At 43.6% G+C, this 21,619-nt stretch overlaps 1 protein-coding gene across 1 annotated transcript in view; it reads left to right on the top strand.

The window, feature by feature from the left end:
• The first annotated feature begins 2,217 nt into the window (after positions 1-2,217).
• The window catches only part of LOC121432831 (elongation factor 1-alpha 1-like), a 98,188-nt gene continuing 78,786 nt past the window's right edge, over positions 2,218-21,619 (top strand). Inside the window, exon 1 of the mRNA XM_041630970.1 lies at positions 2,218-2,562. Within this exon, the coding sequence (XP_041486904.1) occupies positions 2,218-2,562 (345 nt within the window). The remainder of the gene's footprint in view (positions 2,563-21,619) is intronic.

Below are 21,619 nucleotides of genomic sequence, written 5' to 3'. Positions count from 1 at the left end.
TCTCTCTGCCTGCCAATCCCACCTATCCTTTCTCCTGCCTTGCTATTGGCCATTCAGCTCTTTATTGGACCAATCAGGTGCTTTAGACAGGCAATACAACACTGCTTCACAGAGTTAAGCAAATGCAACAGAAAAAAAAGAATGCAACACATCTTTGCATCATTAAACAAATGTTCCACAGTATAAACAAATGTAACACACCGTTAACTAATATTCTACAACACCTACTAGTATAGCAATTAAGCAGAGCTTAAAGCATACTGGTTTCCAAACCAAAATACCAAAATCCAAATTCCTCCAAACACACACATGGTCAGTTCTATCACAGCAATACCCAAGTCCCTAGTAGCAACTTCTTAGTTAGGGTTTTTGGTGCTATGAAGAGACACCATGACCACAGCAACTCTTATAAGGAAAATATTTAATTGGGGTGGCTTACAGTTTCAGAGGTTCAGTCCAGTATCATTATGACACGGAGCATGAGGATACATGGGCAGACAAGGCGCTGGAGCAGCTGAGCATCCTCCGTGATGCAGGCAAAAGGAAATTGACTGACTGGTACACTGAGGAAAGTTTGAGCAAAAGAGACCTCAAAGCCACCCCCATAATGACACACTTTCTCCTCCTTCTAGGTCACATCTCCTAAGGGAAGACTTCCCTGTGAGATTATGGGGGCCAATTACATTCAAACTACCACAGAGGGAATATCAGATATTTCCTTCCACTCTGTAAGTCTCTCCATTATTTCACTACCTAGGGAAATGAGTATGATGGTATTGTCCATGTGTTTGCTGACATCTAAATGGAGTCACTCATGTAAAATACTAAGAAAATAAGTCACCTTCACCTATGACCAACACATTGTTGAGAGGGAGATGCTAAGAATTGAATCCAGGGCCTCACACATTTTAGAGAAGCCTTGAGCCTCTGAGCTGTACCTCCAGAATTAATAAGCATTATCAGCTAGGATAGTTTCCTCTTAGGGCCAATGAGATGACTCATTGAGTAAAGGGGTTTGTCACTAGGCCTGACAGTCTGGATTTGATCCCTGGTACCCATACGATAGAAGAAGAGAACCAATTTTCATGGGTCGTTCTCTGATCTGTGTATATACACATGTGTGCATGCAGGCATGCACACACATACACACACAAATATGTAAATAAATAAATCCCTATCCCATATCCCAGCATTTGGAAATAGACCCTTAGTTGATGCCTGAAACCATAAACAGAGCCAGACCCTAGAACTATGTGTCTATTGTGCCCTGTGGCTGTGCAGGTAGAGGGCCAACTGAGAATTAGCATAATATCCTCTTTACCCAAGATTTCACAGATAGAAGATTTGTTCTTACCACAGTTCATAGAAACTTCACTGTACCCCTCCCATTTCTTTCTATAGAGATCTTTTACCTTTTTGCTTAAAGGAAGCCCTTTCCAGCTTCCCTTCAGCATATCAGAATTGCCAGTGTCAGTACCCTTCCCCTTGGGACCCTTTATTAAGTAAAATAGAAGTTCCTGGAATACCTGTGCAAGACAGTTCACTGAGTGACTAATGAGGGGGTAAGATATACTATGTGGATAGAATGGGCAGGAATGATTGACTTCTGGGGGGATTTCCAAAGCCTGCAGTCATCCATAGACTCCCGATAATAACGAAATTATTGCAGAAGAGAGAGAAAAATATATATTATGAAGAAGGGAAGGCCCAGAGACTACTTGGAATCTCATAGGTTTTATTGCTTAATATAAAAATAATAGGAAGTAGGCCCAGCGGTGGAACTGGATACATAAATCTATCTATAATGTGAAGTCCTGGTTCCTGGACAAAGGACAAGGCATGAGTGAAATAATACAAAAGGAGACAGAACCAGGTAGATGAATTAGTTAACGGGGTGCTCAGCACAGCTGTATGAGGACTTGAATACAGATCTGACATAAATCTCTGGCTTCCAGATGTACATATACACAACACACATGCAGGCACACCACACACACACACACACACACACACACACACAAAGAGGTAGAGAAATCGCAGAAAACAAAAATCTGCATTTGTTTTCATTTGTTCCTACAACAAACTCGTTCACTGAGCACTGATTGTATACTAGGCACTATGCCAACTCTGCGCATAGAAACCGAGGTACGCTTTTTCGCAATGGGTTTGCCGTCAGAACGCAGGTGTTGTGAAAACCACCACTAATTCAAAGCCAAAATGGGAAAGGAAAAGACTCACATCAACATCGTCGTCATTGGGCACGTCGATTCTGGCAAGTCCACTACAACCAGCCACCTGATCTACAAGTGTGGTGGAATCGACAAACGAACCATCGAGAAGTTTGAGAAGGAGGCTGCCGAGATGGGAAAAGGCTCCTTCAAGTGTGCCTGGGTCTTGGACAAACTGAAAGCTGAGCATGAGCGTGGTATCACTATTGACACCTCCCTGTGGAAGTTTGAGACCAGCAAATACTATGTTACTATCATTGATGCCCCAGGACTCAGAGACTTCATCAAAAACATGATTGCAGGGACATCACAGGCTGACGGTGCTGTCCTGATTGTTGCTAGACTGGAAATAATCAAACTGAGGGCGGAAATCAACAAAATAGAAACACAGAAAACAGTCCAAAGAATCAATGAAACAAAAAGTTGGTTCTTGGAGAAAATCAACAAGATCGACAAACCCCTATCCAAACTAATTAAACGACAGAGAGAGAACACCCAAATAAACAAGATCAGAAATGAAAAGGGGGACATAACCACAGACACAGAGGAAATTCAGAGAATCATTAGATCTTACTACAAAAGCCTGTATGCCACAAAACTAGAAAATGCAAAAGAAATGAACATTTTTTTTTTAGATAACTACCATATACCAAAGCTAAACCAAGACCAGGTGAACGATCTAAATAGACCTGTTAGTCGCGAAGAACTAGAAACTGTTATCAAAAATCTCCCTTCCAAAAAAAGCCGAGGACCAGATGGTTTCAATGCAGAATTCTACCAGAACTTCCAAGAAGAACTAATATCTATACTCCTTAATGTATTTCACAATATAGAAACAGAAGAGTCATTGCCAAATTCCTTTTATGAAGCTACAGTTACCCTGATACCAAAACCACACAAAGACCCAACCAAGAAAGAGAATTACAGGCCTATCTCACTCATGAATATCGACACAAAAATTCTCAATAAAATGCTGGCAAACCGAATCCAAGAACACATTAGAAAAATTATCCATTATGATCAAGTAGGCTTCATCCCAGAGATGCAGGGCTGGTTCAACATACGCAAATCTATCAATGTAATCCACCTTATAAATAAATTGAAAGAAAAAAAAACATATGATCATTTCATTAGATGCTGAAAAAGCATTCGACAAACACCCCTTTTTGATAAAGGTCTTGGAGAGATTAGGGATACAAGCAAGGGTCATACCTAAATATAATAAAAGCTATTTACAGCAAGCCGACAGCTAGCATTAAATTAAATGGAGAAAAACTTAAAGCCATCCCAACTAAAATCAGGAACACGACAAGGATGTCCACTCTCTCCATACCATTTCAATATAGTGCTTGCAGTTTTAGCAATAGCAATAAGACAACATAAGGGGATCAAGGGAATTCGTATTGGAAAGGAAGAAGTTAAGCTTTCTTATTTGCAGATGATATGATAGTATACATAAGCAACCCCAACAACTCTACCAAAGAACTCCTACAGCTGATAAACACCTTTAGTAATGTGGCAGGATACAAGATCAACTCCAAAAATTCAGTTGCCTTCCTATACACTAAGGATAAGGAAACAGAGGGAAATCAGAGAAGCATCACCTTTCACAATAGCCACAAATAGCATAAAATATCTTGGGGTAACTCTGACCAAGGAAGTGAAAGATCTATTTGACAAGAACTTTAAGTCTTTGAAGAAAGAAATTGAAGAGGACAACAGAAAATGGAAGGATCTCCCTTGCTCTTGGATTGGGAGGATCAACATAGTAAAAATGGCAATTCTACCAAAAGCAATCTATAGATTCAATGCAATCCCCATCAAAATTATTCACAGATCTGGAGAAGACAATAATCAACTTTATATGGAAAAACAAAAAACCCAGGATAGCCAAAACAATCTTATACAATAAAGGATCGTCTGGAGGCATTACCATCCCTGACTTCAAACTCTATTACAGAGCTACAGTATTGAAAACAGCTTGGTATTGGCATAAAAACAGAGAAGTCGACCAATGGAATTGAATAGAAGACCCTGACATTAACCCACAAACCTATGAACACCTGATTTTTGATAAAGGAGCTAAAAGTATACAATGGAAAAAAGAGAGCATCTTCAACAAATTGTGCTGGCAAAACTGGATGTCAACCTGTAGAAGAATGAAAATAGATCCATATCTATCACCATGCACAAAACTCAAGTCCAAATGGATTAAAGACCTCAATATCAGTCCGAACACACTGAATCTGATAGAAGAGAAAGTGGGAAGTACTCTACAACACATGGGCACAGGAGACCACTTCCTACATATAACCCCAGCAGCACAGACATTAAGGGCCTCATTGAATAAGTGGGACCTCCTGAGACTGAGAAGCTTCTGTAAAGCAAAGGACACTGTCACTAAGACAAAAAGGCAACCCACTTACTGGGAGAAGATCTTCACCAACCCCGTAACTGACAAAGGTCTGATCTCCAAAATACATAAAGAACTCAAGAAACTAGACTGTAAAAGGCTAATCAACCCAATTATAAAATGGGGCACTGAGCTGAACAGAGAATTCTCAACAGAAGAAGTTCAAATGGACAAAAGACACTTAAGGTCATGCTCAACCTCCTTAGCGATCAGGGAAATGCAAATCAAGACAACTTTAAGATACCATCTTACACCTGTCAGAATGGCTAAAATCAAAAACACCAATGATAGCCTTTGCTGGAGAGGTTGTGGAGAAAGGGGTACATTCATCCATTGCTGGTGGGAATGCAAACGTGTGCAACCACTTTGGAAAGCAGTGTGGCGGTTTCTCAGGAAATTCGGGATCAACCTACCCCTGGACCCAGCAATATCACTCTTGGGAATATACCCAAGAGAGGCCCTATCATACAACAAAAGTATATGCTCAACTATGTTCATAGCAGCATTGTTTGTAATAGCCTGAACCTGGAAACAACTTAGATGCCCTTCAATGGAAGAATGGATGAAGAAAGTATGGAATATATACATATTAGAGTACTACTCAGCAGTAAAAAACAAGGACTTCTTGAACTTTGCATGCAAATGGATGGAAATAGAAAACACTATCCTGAGTGAGGTAAGCCAGACCCAAAAAGAGGAGCGTGGGATGTACTCACTCATATTTGGTTTCTAGCCATAAATAAAGGACATTGAGCCAATAATTAGTGATCCTAGAGAAGCTAAATAAGAAGGAGAACCCAAAGAAAAACATATAGGCATCCTTCTGAATATTAACCTTCATCAGGCGATGAAAGGAGACAGAGACAGAGACCCACATTGGAGCACCGGACAGAAATCTCAAGGTCCAAATCAGGAGCAGAAGGAGAGAGAGCACGAGCAAGGAACTCAGGACCACGAGGGGTGCACCCACACACTGAGACAATGGGGATGTTCTATTGGGAACTTACCAAGGCCAGCTGGCCTGGGTCTGAAAAAGCCTGGGATAAAACCGGACTCGCTGAACATAGCGGACAATGAGGACTACTGAGAACTCAAGAACCATGGCAATGGGTTTTTTATCCTACTGCACGTACTGGCTTTTGGGGAGCCTAGGCAGTTTGGATGCTCACCTTACTAGACCTGGATGGAAGTGGGTGGTCCTTGGACTTCCCACAGGGCAGGGAACCCTGATTGCTCTTTGGGCTGACAAGGGAGGGGGACTTAAATGGAGGAGGGGAAGGGAAATGGGAGGCAGTGGCGGGGAAAAGACAGAAATCTTTTATTAATTAATTAAGAAAAAGAAACCCAGGTACAGTCCTTACTCCCATGGAGCCTATACTCTGTGGGAAATAGATTTTTAACCAACTAATTATATCAACAAATAAAAGACAATGGCTGTACTCAGTCCATGAAGAAGACCTGTCCAGGGCTGTGTGGTAGAGGTTTGCCCTACTGAGAAATGTGAGGGCAAATAGCCCTGAATGAGATCCAGCAGAACTAGGACTGCAGGGAAGGTGCAGTGTACAAGAGAAAGGACCTTGTGGGTCAGGGCAACCTGTGAGAGGAAGAATGGTAAGAGAAAGATCTAGACAAAACTGGGCACCCGGGGAGAATAGAGCGCTGCAGACCAAGGTGTGGAGGAAGCTGGGAGGAGAGAGTCTTGTGGTCAGGATAAGCAATGGTAATCTTGGTTTTGGTTTTAGGTCTTTTTTGGGGGGGGGGGTTGTTTTATAGTTTTTCTAAGACTAGGTCTCTCTCTATAGCCCTTGATGTCCAGGGACTCACTATGTAGCCCAGGCTGGCCTCAGACTCAGAGATCTGCCTGCCTCTGCCTCCCAGATACTGCGATTAAAGGCGTGCACCACCACCGCCCAGCTACTACAATATTGCATCTTACAGTGAGAGGCAGACACACACACACACACACACACACACACACACACACACACGTTAAACAGTTCGGTTAGGATGTAGAGTAGAGAATATGAAGTTCATATGAAGAAATCACTCTGGAAACACGGCAGGTGCAGGTCCAAATAACTGACAGACCAGTGAGGAAGCATCTACAGTCACCTAACAGTGGTAATAGCTCAGGTGAAGGTAGTGGAGTAGAAGCAAGGAGAAGGGTGTGCATTCAGCCCGAAGGGTAAGGCAGAAGAAAAGGCACGGTGACTACGTTCTGGCCTGCCTAGCTCTAGCTGGTGGTAGAACTTGACCACACAGGAACATGAAAAGATGTGGGAAGAGCTCCAGGGTGTCGCTGGTCCTGACTCAGTGGCATTTTAGATACCTGGCAGCCCTCCAGGTAGAGGAGTAGGGGACATCATGCGGCTAAAGCTCAGTCAAGAGACTTAAGCTCGGGAAACCCGCATGACAGGATAAACCAGACAGAAGAGCATTTTTCAACCTAACCTTGATTGTTTTGATTTTATTTAGCTGGAAAGAGTAAGTTCAAGTAAGGCTGGGGAGACAGCATTAATCCCAACGGCGAGAATAAGACCACTACCACAATTCAACACCAAATTCGAAGCAAGCTTTAATTAAGTACTGGCCAGATGGATGGCCTTTGGCCAGGACCATACCCAGGTTCCTAAGTAATGGCTCAGAATCAGGTATGGCAAAGGCTTAAGAAGGAAAGTCCAGGCATTCCATTTCCAACAGGCCCAATCCAGGGCAAGAATGAACCCTGAAGAACCTCCAGCCTGTGAACCTCCTGCCCACAGTGATCAAGCCTGTCTGGTGCAGACGGGTCAAACAAACTTGTTTAGAGAAATGAAAAACACGTGGCTTGTTATCTCCCATACAGCCTCCAGCATTGCAGGGACTCTCTGTCCTTGGGCAAGGGGCTTGCAGACCAGAGGCAATTTTGCATAATCTCCTTGTAGGCATAGGGATTTAACATTCTGAGCAAAATGTCTGTGAAAAATTAAGACACTGTGGAAGAAATCCTAAGTCAGGTGTCCCTGAACTAGGATCCTGGCCCCAAGCTGAAATTGCAGGATTCCTGTGGGAGTTTGTGATTCTTTTCTGAGTTAAAACCCAGGCCAGTCTCTGTGCTGTGTTTCTTCAGGCGGAATGATTTTCCCTGCCCTGTGGTGCTTTGTAAATGAGGAGCTTAAATGGCTGCCCTGACCCTGACTCCTCTCGAGCACGGGGGAATGTGGAGACTACAGGGACCCAAGATTCCATATCTAGGTGTGTAGACTACCTCGTGGCAGGAATCCATCCTCTGAGGGACAGTGTTCTTGGACACCCACCCACTCCCTCCAAGCTTTTGTGAAGTCACAGCAGGGAAGGAAACGGACTTGGTTCTGAGCATCTGCCGGTGCTGGGCTCTGCGTAGGTGGCTTCTGCAGACATTCTACTAGTCAGTCCTGGTCATGTTCCCTAGCTGCAGGACCCAAGCCTCTACCCTGAGGAGGAGAAATGGATCTTGCTGTTTTACTGAGAGCTCCAGACTCTGTCCAGGGTAAAGTTCAGGCAACCAGGCCTGGTCAGCCCAAGATGAGGTGAGTGTTGGGATGGGCAGCAGGTGTCTGCCCACCTCCTCACGTCTGTTACCAATCCAGTAGCAGGAAAGATTTTGTATTATAATCTGTTCAATTTTCCTTTTTCCTAAATTGTACTCTAGACAAGGATAGTGGCCATTGCCCAATTACATCAAAAGAGGCAAATGACCTCTGCTGTTTAAAAAAAAAAAATGGTGAGAGGATTCGCTGAGTCTTTCCCAAGGATCTTGTGTGTTATTCCCATTCAAGTCAACATGACCAACTCCCAGGTTTCATCCTCGGATGAGAGTGTCCTACATAGGCTATTTGACTCCTTGGTCCCCAATTTGTGACACTGTTTGGGGAGGTTTAGGAGGTGCAGCACTGATGGGAAAAATGTGTCCCTGGAGAGGGGTTTTAAAGGTAAACCCTTACCTTGCCAGTTTATTAAGAACAAGGACCACAACACTTTGGAAACTCATACTATAGTGTGAAGAGCTGAATGAGGGATGGAGAGATGGCTCAGTAGTTAAGAGCTCTTGGTGTTCTTACAGAAGACCAGAGTTAGGTTCCTCACACCCAGACAGAGTGTTAGGATTTCAGCCACAATTAGGCTGACACTTCCGGGTTCTAGGGCCATGCATGTGCAGACAAGCCCTCGGGCAGAAGTGCCTAATGGCCCCAGGGATGTTAATCCCCCCACCCTTGACCCATGACATGCATGGTTGCATCATCCACGTATGACTCAACTGAGCCCTTGCATGCATGCGTGAGTCTAATAAACTCCTAAGCGGGGTTGTTGCGCATTCCGTGTTTCCTTCTCACTCACGCCAGGTAATTTCACAGGTAGCTCACAACTCTCTGTAACTCTAGTTCCAAGGGATCCGATACGTTCTTCTGACCCTTGAGCACCTGCCTATACAGGCACACACTCACATAAACACCCATACAATTTTTTTCAGTTTTTAAGAAACGTTGAATGATGATGAAATTTAATAACGGCTTTTCTGCCTTGCGAGAATGCAGACGTTTCTGAGGTGAATAAAATTACCTGTGGGGTTTGTTTAGTCAAGGAGGGGGGTCGACATGCACACATTTGTGTTATCTGTAAAAGTGATGCCGTTTAGTCGGCACCGAAGACATTCCTGATGTGCAAAGTCTGTTTCTCAAGCAGAGGCCTGGAAAGCACTTTTGCCCTTTAACAGACATACAGCACTGCCTGATTCCCTGGATTCATTCTTAGTGAAGAAGTCACGGGGACAAAAGAGGTGATATAAACTTATCCAATGTTTAATCCAGTCCTGTGGTGGGCATGTGCCCATGCCTGCTAGGCCTAATGCATTACAGTAATCCCTGAGATGCCGGGTGAACAAAACAGAGTGGTTCACAGCACTCGACAAATGACAGGACAAATGTGAGTGGTGCCATGACATGTGAGTGTGGTGCCATGACATGTGATGGTACCATGGCATGTGATGGTACCATGACATGTGAGTGGAGCCATGACATGTGATGGTGCCATGACATGTGATGGTGCCATGACATGTGAGTGGTACCATGACATGTGATGGTGCCATGACATGTGATGGTGCCATGACATGTGAGTGGAGCCATGACATGTGAGTGGAGCCATGACATGTGATGGTGCCATGGCATGTGATGGTGCCATGGCATGTGATGCTGCCATGACATGTGATGGTGCCATGACATGTGAGTGGTACCATGACATGTGAGTGGTGCCATGGCATGTGAGTGGTGCCATGACATGTGATGGTACCATGACATGTGATGGTACCATGACATGTGAGTGGCCATGGCATGTGATGGTGCCATGACATGTGAGTGGCCATGGCATGTGATGGTGCCATGACATGTGATGGTGCCATGACATGTGATGGTGCCATGACATGTGAGTGGTGCCATGACATGTGAGTGGTGCCATGACATGTGATGGTACCATGACATGTGATGGTACCATGACATGTGATGGTGCCATGACAGAATTCTGCCCAGTCATTACAGTAGTGCCTCCGAAGCTGGAGACAGGATCTTCCTTTGGAAGTTCACACTTCACACCGGAGTTAAGAAAGTGTGACCTGACCAAAAAGACATATTTAAGTTTCACACTCAGGTATCATTTCTGCACAATTCTGTCAGGAAGTGATCAATCTTCCTAGAAAAAGAAAAGAAAGTATTATTACCAGAAATAATATTGGACGAGCTTAGGAGCTGTAGAATTAGCTGGATCACTATGCGTGAACTGATTTTTAATTGACTTTGAAATATTTTAATTGGGTTTTGTGGTTTGAATTTTCTTTTCTTTTTCTTCTCTCTCTCTCTCTCTTTTTTTTTTTTTTTTTTTTTTTTTTTTTTTTTTTTTGGTTTTTCGAGACAGGGTTTCTCTGTGGCTTTGGAGCCTGTCCTGGAACTAGCTCTTGTAGACCAGACCGGCCTCGAACTCACAGTGATCCACCTGCCTCTGCCTCCCGAGTGCTGGGATTAAAGAAAGGCATGCGCCACCACCGCCCGGAGGTTTTCTTTGCAAAATAATTGTTACACATTTTTGGCTCTCAAATGGTTAATCGAGGGATAAAATGGAGAAATAGTTTAACTCATTATGGAGAAATAAATCAATTCTAGCCTGGAGACTACCGCGTTTGTACAACCTCTAGCTATGGCATCTCTTTCTAAGCCATATGTGGTAGAATTGGGGTAAGGGAGTTTAGTTGGTAGTAGTATAGCAATATTCCTTTTCTTAGTTTTGGAAATTATCATATATATATATATATATATATTGAAATTAAACGACTTGAAGACAGCATGTAGGGGATGTAGTATTCATGGCAAGATATTTCTGTCCTCGGTTTGCAAGTTTTCAAAAAAAATTTAAAATTAGTTCAGAGTAAGAAGTAAATAAATATATGTACAAAGATACAAGTTGGCTTGATATTTAAGTTTTTATGAGTTCAGCGATAATCTGAGAAGTATGTTCTACAAACTCTTCATTCCCAATCATAGGCAAGCTAAATACAGAAACTTCAAAGTACAATTTGACATTGCCACAGTAAATAAGCACATGAGAATTTCCTATATATGTATATATATATATATGTATGTAAATATGTATATATGTATATATGATGTTTTGATCATCTCCTTCCCCGACTTCTATCCCTAGCTGCTCTGTGATCCCACCTTTGTAACCGCTTTCCTTCTCTCCTTGTTTTATAACTCCCTGGGTCCAGTTTGTGGAGTTATCCACTGGAACCTGGTCAGCCTACCAAGGACCATATCCTTCAAGAAAACTGACTCTCCCTCCTCCAGAAGCCACCAGCTGTGGATAGCGCCACAGCTGAGCCCTTCCCACCCCAGGCTGGAATGTTGACTGGCTGGATTTTGAGCAGGCAACCGAGGAGGCTATGAACTCACGAGTGTGGCACTCCTGCCATGATCAGAAGGCACTGTTACTCTCCTGCTCTCTCCAGTTTCTAGCACGTATATTCTTCCCACTCCTTCTTCTGTGGTGGTCTCTGAGCCTTGGGGACAAGGCCACCGGGTGAGATGAACCTATCCGAGGAAGCTTATTTTTACTGCATATTTTTAAAAGCCTGCAGTAGGGATCTCCAAGCAATCACATGAGTGGATTTGTTTGCATATAGGTAGATGATAGATAGATAGATAGATAGATAGATAGATAGATAGACAAATGATAGACAGACAGACAGTTTGTAGATAGCTACTAGATAAGTGATAGATAGATAGATAGATAGATAGATAGATGATAGACATAGCAGATAGATGATAGATAAATATAGACGAAAGATAATTTTTGTGTGCAGTATATGTACATTCTTATGTGTGTGAACTAGTGTGCAAATGTATGTGAAAGCCAGAGGTTAAAGACTGGTGTCTTCCTCAATCACTCTCTGAATTAAAAAAAAAAATTTAACATTTTTTTATTGAGTGTGTGTATGTATATAAGTGCATGCATATTTGTGTGTGTGCAAATGTGGGGGGGTATTTGTGTGCATCATAATGCATGTATGGAAGTCAAAGGAGAACTTAGAGGAATCCATGCTCTTCTCTTATCATATGAGTTCCAAGCATCAAACTCAGGCTGCTAGGCTTGACAGCAAACGAGTTTACCCACTGAGAAAGCTCGCCAGCCCTGCCTCAGTATCTAAGATAGAACCTCTCAATAAATCTAGACGAGTTTAGCCAGCAAACTTCGGGGAGCCACCCACCTCTGCCTCTTCTGGCTGGGGTTATAGGCACATGATGCTGCACCCAACTCTACATGGGTTTTGAGAACTCTAGGTAACGACACAAGGCCCACCACCCATGTTAGGGAAGACAACATTCATTACTCAAAGTCTCCTGATGTAAATGTTAATGCCATTAAAAATAACCCTCACAGAAATACCCAAAATACTATTTTATCTAATATCTGGTTAGTGGCAGCCAGACAAGTTGACACATAAAATTAGCCATCATATAGTCCATGACAGTTTAGAAGAAAAAATTCAGAAGCCTGCCACGGGAGATAGATTAAGAATTATTACATAAGACAACTTTTAATAGTCTGTCAAACAGCTGCATTAATAAAGTATTTTCAAACCTAACATGGTGACGCACACTTGTAAGCACAGCATTTTGAAGACAGAGGCAAGAGAATCATGAGTTCAAGGCCACCCTCTACTATGTGGTGAGTTCAAAACCAGCCTGACCACCTGAGATTCTACTGTCCTCCCCACACCCTCACCCATGAAAAAAAAGAAAAGAAGACTAGGGAAATGGTCAAGCAGATGAAGCATTTGCCTTACAGGTCCAAGAACCTGAGTTTAATTTTTAAGCTCCCCCCCCCCGCCACACACACATGTATATATACATACATACATACATACATACACATACACACACACACACACACACACACACACATATGAGCACCACTGGGGAGGTGGATCCTTAGCACTAACTGGCCAGCTTACATGGTGAGTTCCGGTCCAGTGAGAGATTTATCTCAGAAAAAAAAAAAAAAAGTGGGCCCTGAGGGAAAACTCTTAAGGTTGTACACACACACAAAGGAGAAAAGTCATGAAGAACACTCATTTTATTAGAGCGCTGGGGACTTCAGGAGAGGAGCAATATTACCACTAATGGGAGACTAGCTCTCTTCACAATTTTATTCTGACCAATGAGCCTGAGGCATGAAATCCATCTCTGCTCACTACATCCAATTCCTATTGGTCTAATCTAGAATTTCCAAACTTTTTAATATTCCCATCGTTTCCATATCTCTATAATTTTTTTCACAGAGCTCTTCAGCCACAAAAAGTAACTAACTGAAGATTAAATCAGTGAATAGGTTCCAACAACTGAGCTGCTTGGAAAAAATAACATAATAAAAATAATAAGTAAAATATATTCAATTCGCTTTTGAAATTAATTACTTATAAAAGGGTGTCATTGGCCCCAGTGGCAGTGTTTGTAGCTTTCTTAGGCAGACCTCCCAATGCTGGGTCCTGTCCTTACCCAGGGCCTGCTCCTCTACCCTCACTTTCCCCTGGAGTATATTGTTTTCTATTTCAAAACTTATAAAAAATATTTTTAAATTTTGTTGTTGTTGCTGTTGATGGTGGTAGTGGTGGGGTACGTGTGTGTGTGTGTGTGTGTGTGTGTGTTTGTGTTTACATGCATACAAAGGTCAGAGGGCAACTCTGGCAAATCAGTTTTCTCCTTCCCCGCTTTGAGCAGTCTCTGGGGATCAAACTCCAGTCGTCAAGCTTGGCAGGAAGTGCCTTTACTCACTGAGACGTCTTAATGGCCCCAAGTTAAACCTTACAAGGTTTTGTTCTGTTTGTTTGTTTGTTTGAAACCTGAAATAAAAAAACAAAGATAAAAGGACATGGCTTTCCAAAGGATGTGTGTGCCAATAGGAAGCCGGGTATCGTCTCCCGCCTTAGACGCGGTCTGGTCTGGTCCTGCACACTGGCACTGCGCCAACAGCTGTTGAGTACTTTGGCCTTCCAGAGAGACATCTGAGCAAGCAAGGAAGCAGAGCCTAATGTTGACACCGTGAGGTACCTTGAGCGGATGTCCACTTGGTGTCACATAGATGGACCAGTCACTGTCTGCCCAGACATTGAAACCATGCTGTGGTGTCCCTGCGAGTTGACTGGGTGTCCTGGAACAGGGCCCAATTTGCAGATGAGGACTCCATTTTCCCACTGCTGACAATGTTTTCTTGTTTGTAAACCCCCGGCATCTGATGAAAATGTGTAGCAATGACCCTATATATAAGCCTGCAATCAAGCAAAATATAGCCTTGGCCATTATGGTGTAGCTCTGACTTCTCATTAATTGTATCTTCCTGTGATGGTTTGAATGAAAATGACCCCCATAGGACCATTGGGAGGTGTGGCCTTGTTGGAGTAGGTGTGGCCTTGTTGAAGGAAGTGTTGCGGGAGGGCGTTGAGGTTTCAGAAGATCACCCATGACCAATGTCATTTCTGCCCTCCTGTTGCCGGCTGATCCAGAAGTAGAACTCTCAGCTACTTCTCCAGCACCATATCTGCTTGCGTACCAGCACGCTTCCTGCCATGATGATAATGGACTAAACCTTTGAATTGTAAGCCAGCCCCAATTAAATGTTTTCCTTTTTAAAGAGTTGCTGTGGCCATGGTGTCTCTTCACAACAGTAGAAACCCTGACTAAGACTTCCCTTCTTGGTCTACGAATAGAAAAGATTAGAACCTCAACAGTCACACATCCCAAATAAGGACAAAAAGCACATGGCAGACTCTTTGGCTCTGTTGTATATTAAAACAGTCATAACCACACTTAACTATGTCAGTTTTTAACAGATAACTAAGACTGGAAGCAATACAAAGATAGTTTAAATTTGGTGCCTTTCTTGCTAATTGTTAACCATCCGCAACTGCACATTAACGTAGTCTGGATTCTTCTGTCCCGTGTGTTTATTTTAGTTGCCCTAAATTCAGAATCATGTTAAGTGACTCTGACAGCACAGTTATTTTGTGAGGTTTTTGTTTTGTTTCCTATGGGGGGGGGTCCTTAAACATAGCCTACAATCATGATCCCTGTTTTGTCTTGTGGTTTTTTTTTTTTGGAGGGGGGGTGTCAGTACCTTCTCTTCTCAGCACCACCATCATCACCAGAATGCAAACTATGTTATCTTGTTTGGTTGATGTCAAGAGTTGGGAAGATGATGTCTGCCCATTATGTCCCATCTTGTCCTGACTCATTGTCTATAGGCAAGGGAAACAAAGTCAGTGTTTGCCCCAAGCTGCCTCGGGAGCTCTCCAAGCGTTTATGAATATCCACACACAGGTGCTCTGACCTGTACCAGCATTAAGCTCCTATCTTGTAACAGAGCCCATATTCCCTTTCCAAGAATAAATCCAAGCTTATCAGAACATATTTTGAAAACCTCTTTCATAATACACAACACAATTTGAGATACTGGCACAGAGTGGCTTTGCGCCCCAGGACAGGTGCCTCATGCCAGGAGGGCAGTGCCTTCTGGGGTTCCACTCTCCCCAGACTTACATGGTCTGTCTCCCTTCCCCCTTGCAGAAGCTTATCTATAAGTCAGACGTCAACAAAGGCTCTAGCCTCTTTATCCTTCGATCTGTCTGGCATTTCAGAAAATGCTGAGAGTTAAGAATATTTTTCAGGAAACCTACTTTCTGATGGCCTGGGGACAAAAGTCTGAAGGGTTCTTAGCTGGGAATCTGTTAGGAGCAGCCATGCCACGAGCCACCTCACAGTGTGTAGACTCCAGCAGGCTCCTCCTAGCTTTCAGTGGGAAGACGGATGAATAAAGTTCTATAAAAATTAAAAGCCTGGGCAAAGCACAGGCCCCGGAGTCAGAACAGAGTGATTGAATGACGGTCTCTTCTGGAAGTCAAGAGTGGGCGCTTTTTCTCACCCTGCTCCTGGGGATAAAAGAGAAGTCGAACCTTCTTTCCAATGGTGACTAATTCCCCATCTGAGGGCCTCTGGCATTTTGCAGAGCTAATTACAGGAATGGTAAATGAAGGGTCTCTGGAAGGGAGAGCTGACAGGAGAGTGAAGAGGGGAAAAGGAAAAAGCAAATCCCCAAGCGTTACTGGATTGCCAAACAGGAGGAGTTTTTCAGAGGCTGTGAGATAGGCCAACCCACTCCCAGGCCTCCTTCAGACACGTTTTCTCTTCCTCCCTGACTCATCGGGTTTCTTCAGGAACGCCTGGTGAGAAAGGGATTATGAAGCAGGCATGGAAGCCAGCCTTTTTTGGCAGTGGTGACACACTTTGATTTCGGATGCAGCAGATCTTGGAGAACAGATTCCCATGTGCTGGCGTTCTAGGCTGGAGTCCAGCCGCACTTCAGCGGATAAAGTACATCAGATGGTTCGCCCTGTCAGCCAGAGACTTGAGGACTTTCCTGGGGTTACACCTCTCCAGAAGTCTGAAGATGTGGGGACAGGTTTGCCTTCGGAAACGTGCGAATGTCACCAGCTGGGAGTGGCAGATGCCAAGAGCCTGTGGGAAAACAGATCTCCATCTGGCCATGGGCTAGGTTTCCTGGGACGTAGATTAGAATGGTTTTGAAACAAAGCCGCGGAAGCCGAGTTTAGATCTGCACATATTGTTCCGGTCTTTGGGTCATTTCCTGCCTTTAGAATCCATTTCCTTTCCAGGCCCAACAAAAGCTTGATGAAGGGCAAGAAAGAAGTTGTTTGGGGTTTGCTGTTGCTTGGGTCCGTGCAAGGGCAGCTCTCCCTCTATGACTGAGGTCTGCACCCATCTGTTCTCCTGTCTGCTCACACTGAGTAAGGATGGAGGAAGCCCCAGGAAAACATAAAATAGAGAAGGGAGCCATCCCCAGCCTAAGTTAGATGAACCCACCTGCTTGTTCATAAAAAACAGAGGAGGAGATGGGCAAAAATAAAGAGGTTTCATCAAGGGACACCCTTCACCCACACTCCCTTGAAGGACGTAGCCCCACCTACACACCACCGAATACTGGACGTTTAAAACAACTGCCATAGCCTGGTTCCTGACCTTCCTGGGTCCCCGGCAGGCCAGCCAGGTAGTCAGGACTGAGGCTTGCTACACAAGGACTTGCTTTGTTCTCTTTCACTTGTTTTTTGCTTCACATTTCGTTCCAAAAAGATTTCAGGCAGCAATAATAGCTTTTCTGGCGGCAGTTTTTAGACTGGTTTTGGGCACTCTGAAGCTGACACGAATCCTTGTAGGGAAAATGTTTCTGCAGTTCCCAGGATGCCCTGGACACACCGCAATTCTGTTGTACCCTGTTCACCACCCTCACCCCCCTCCACCACCTACAACACAGTCCAAGGTGGACCTTCCGGCCCCAAAGACTACAGGAACCAGACAAAACTTAACGCAGATCTGAGGCTCCTTTCATTTTTCTCAAAAGTTTTGGCTCTAGATGGTGAAACATCTGAAATCTAACAGAGGGAAGCATGGGGAAAGATTGGTCCGAGGGTAGCGGGAGTCAGCAAGACAAGGGAAATAAGCTCTGAGGTTCCATTGCACCGTAGGGTGCTTATGTAGACATGACGATATACTGTGTAATCCCCGAAAAAGCTAGGGGAAATTGATTTTAAAAGCTTGTGGAGAAAGACATGACTCCCCTGATCTGAACATTACATAATAAGTACCTATAGTGAAATATCACATGGAACCCATAAATATAAACAGGTTTTATGTTCAATTAAAAAAAAACCTTTTTAAAAAGAAGTCTGCCAGACTGCCCACTTCCCCGACTTTCCCCTAAGAGAGCTCTTGCAGACACAGACATCAAGATCCTAGGGTTGGGGCATTTGTAAACAACTGCTTTTAAACTTTAGGGAGTCTAAAATAGGTCCCCAGCAGCTGGCGCTGGAGATCAGCCTGTGCTTGGGAGAGCTGTGCTCTAAGTCACAGGCTCACATAAGATCCACACGGATGGAGTGGTAACAAAGCTGAACACGACACCGTGGTTCTATGCCAGGCTTTGGCACTTTGTGAGAGCTCAAGGGGAAAAATCACTTCCCAATACTGACAGCCTCAGACCAACTACAGATTTTCAGAAGCCTAGCATGGACAGTGTAAATGGATGTTTCCTATCCCAACCTCCCAATCACAGACCTGACTCAGAGGCTGAATATAATTTATAAATGCTTGGCTGATACCGCAGGCTTGTTACTATTAACCCATTTCTGTTAATCTACGTATTGCACGTGACTTGTGGCTTCGTCTGTCCTCTAGCATGTCTTGCATCCATCCTCCTTCTTCCCATCATTCTCACTTTGGCTTTCCTGCCAAACTTTATCCTGTGCAGCTATTGACCAGTCATCTTGGTTATTAAACCAATCACAGCAACCAATCTTCACAGTGTAGAAAGGATTTCTCACAACAGACCAGGGCTTCAAATCATGGCCTCAATCTACAAAGTAATAGAGACAAACCAAGGCATCGAAAGAACCAAGACTTTCCTAGTGCACCCTAAACACTCACTGGAGTTGTCCAGTGCAGAAACCCAAGGCCTATGACCTCTGGAAATCCAAGGTCAGGGGTTCCCAGAACAGCAGCAGTGACAGCATCTTTCTTTGCTCTCAGCTGCTTCCAAGTAAGAAAAACAGAAAAGAAAGGGGGGACCGGGGAGTCCTAGGTACTGTAAGAAAGCAGGCTGAGCAAGTCAAAGAGAGCAAGCCAGTAAGCAGCTCCCCTCCAGGGCCTCTGATTCAGCTCCTGCCTCCAGGTTCCTGTCCTGACTCCCTTCAGTGATGAACAGTGATGTGGAGGTCTAAGTCAAATAAACCCTCTCCACCCCAAGTTTCTTTGGTCATGGTGTTTCCTCCTAGCAGTGACAACCCTAACTAGGTCAACACCCAAGTCTGCACCACTGTGCTACCACTTCTGGGGCCTTTCCTAGCTCATGGCTGCTCCAGTCACTGACTTCAAGATCAGGGGGCCTTAGAGAACTCAGGATATTCCCAGAAGTTTCTTTAGGTTGAGAGACATTTTTGCTCTTGTTGATTTAAATACACATAGGCAGGTAGAGCTTCAGACACTCTGCTCAGAGTAGACATTCACGGAGCTTGGGTCAACAAGCGCCTTTCTACTAGAAGGGCCCCCCACCCCCAATTCAACTTCCTTATATCAGTGCTTATACTGGGATGCTGAGCACCCCCTAGTGGGAGGAATGAGCATATAAGATAGACCATTTCAATGGTGTTTTCAATAACCTGTCCACCCCCAACTTCCTGCCCCTCAGCTGATTTCCCCTTCCAGCCTCCCTCTGGTTGTTAGAATGATTCATTCTTCCTACGACGATTAGACCTCTTGCCTCCCTGTCTTTTCAGACATAATGAACTAAAATTAAGCAGAAGGCAGCCCAGAGCTGTAAGAAAAACTCCCTATGGCGAGAGCTTGCAAGCCTACCATAGCCTTATAAGGCAAGCTGAGGAAGCCCTGGTGCTCAGGGCAGAACAATAGAGAAAAGTCAGAAAGATAGTTCTGCAAGTGTGGAGGATGAAGAGTGGCCGTTTCCTGGATTGATATTAAATTCCCTGCCATATCTCACCTCTGCTAAGGCCAAAGGAAAGTCCAACGTTTACCCATGTGTCATAAACATGTGGAATCTATCCCAGGGAAAGAGCCACTCATTCACAGGCACCGTGTGCAAAGGTGGGGCATTTTGAACATTTGAATACTTCTCTCCACTTTTCAAAGCCACTACCACAGGCCTCTACAGATGAGCCTAAGTATGTGGCAGTCAATAAAGCATTTAAATCACCTGTAGTACATTAAGCTGCAGGATCTTATGCATATTTAACATATGCGCACGTCTAACTTAGTTCCTTATTCAAACAAAGGTCTTTGTGGAGGAGGGGTCTGGAAGTGTAGCTAAAAAGTACAGCGCTTGCCCAGCACATCCAAGGCCTGTTTTAATCTCATCATCAGAAAGGGGCTTGGGGAAATCAAGGAAAGTTATCGTGTTTGCAATGTGTGCATTAAGAATCCCTTGGTTGGGGGGACTTGGAGATTTAGCTCAGTGATAGAGCACTTGCCTAGCAAGCACAAGGACCTGGGTTTGATCCTCAGCTCTGGAATCCCTTTGGGCATGCACAGACTCCAGTCATTTGTTTTCCTCTGTTAATGTGAGCCATTTTTTATTTTTCCTTCTTTTTTTTTTTTTTTTTGAAGCTCTATAGGATTATATTTTTTTTGGTGGAATTAAATGATAGTCATATTGCACACAAAATTGAAATCGTATAAAAGAGTTCATTATAAAATATTTATCTCCCCCACTCTCCCCGCACTCCTGTCACCCAGTCTCCCTTCCCAGAGACAACAGGTATCGGGTTTAGAGAGTTAATTCTCTAGCTTCTAATTTATAAAATGGTGCGCACAGAATTCCTTGGCCTTTCTCATTCTAGAAAACTGCTCTTTCCTTTGGTTTGTTGATGCTCTGGTATAGACTGCTATGCTTCATGTAACAGGCTTAGACCCCTTCCTCTGAAGTTAACCCACTTAGGGGAGACCCTGTGGCCCTCGAGCTAAATTAACCTGAGTTAATCCATGTAAGTGAACTTCTGTCTTTCCATTTATCCATCAGTCTTTTTTGTTAATTACCTTTTGGGCTATTTTTGCAGCTTTAGAGACTGTTACTTTTAGTTGGGCATGGCGGTGCACATCTTTCATCTCAGAATTCAGGAGTCAGAGGCAGGCGGATCTCTGTAAGTTTGAGGCCAACCTGGTCTACAAAACAAGCTCTAGGACAGCCAGGACTGTTATACAGAGAAACCCTGTTTCGAAAAACAACAACAAAGCAACAAAAAAAATTTTATTTTTCATTGTGTGCATTTATTCATCATGGTACCGTGTTATATAAAGACATTTCAAGCAAGTATACATTTATTTAACAGCATGTTCCCCCTACTGCCCTTTCCCTTCCTTTTAGTTTTACCCTTTTTGCCTAGTCAGTTTTGTTTCACTTCTATATCACAGACACATATGTGATTTTATGTATCTATATAAAATGTAAGACTGACAAATGAGAGAAAATACAGTATCTGTCTTTCTGAGACTGGCTGAATTTGCTTGATATAATTCTCTCCAAATGTATCCATTTCCCTGCAAACAATGTAACTTTGTTCTTCTTTGGAGATGAAATAAGTTTAACTTAGTATATATAGGCATTTTCTTTATCTATTCCTCTGTTGGCTGATGTCTAGGTTAGTTCTGTAAATTAGCTATTGTAAATAGTGCTACATTAACATTGATGTGCAAGTATCTTTCATAGTCCTTCCTTAAATTCTGTTTTGATAACTTGCTCTGAGCAAAACTCAGCCAATCTCATCGCACTGGCCCAGTGCTTGTCCCTTGGGTACATTACAATTACGTAGAACACACCTCCGTGGACGACTTTGGTG

This window comes from Microtus oregoni, unplaced genomic scaffold, assembly GCF_018167655.1.
Source record: "Microtus oregoni isolate MIOR12 unplaced genomic scaffold, Mior012 000036F_ref0000092, whole genome shotgun sequence".
In the NCBI taxonomy this organism is placed as follows: Eukaryota; Metazoa; Chordata; class Mammalia; order Rodentia; family Cricetidae; genus Microtus; species Microtus oregoni.
Note: the sequence above shows the minus strand (reverse complement) of the source record. Positions and strands in the feature narration are given on the sequence as shown.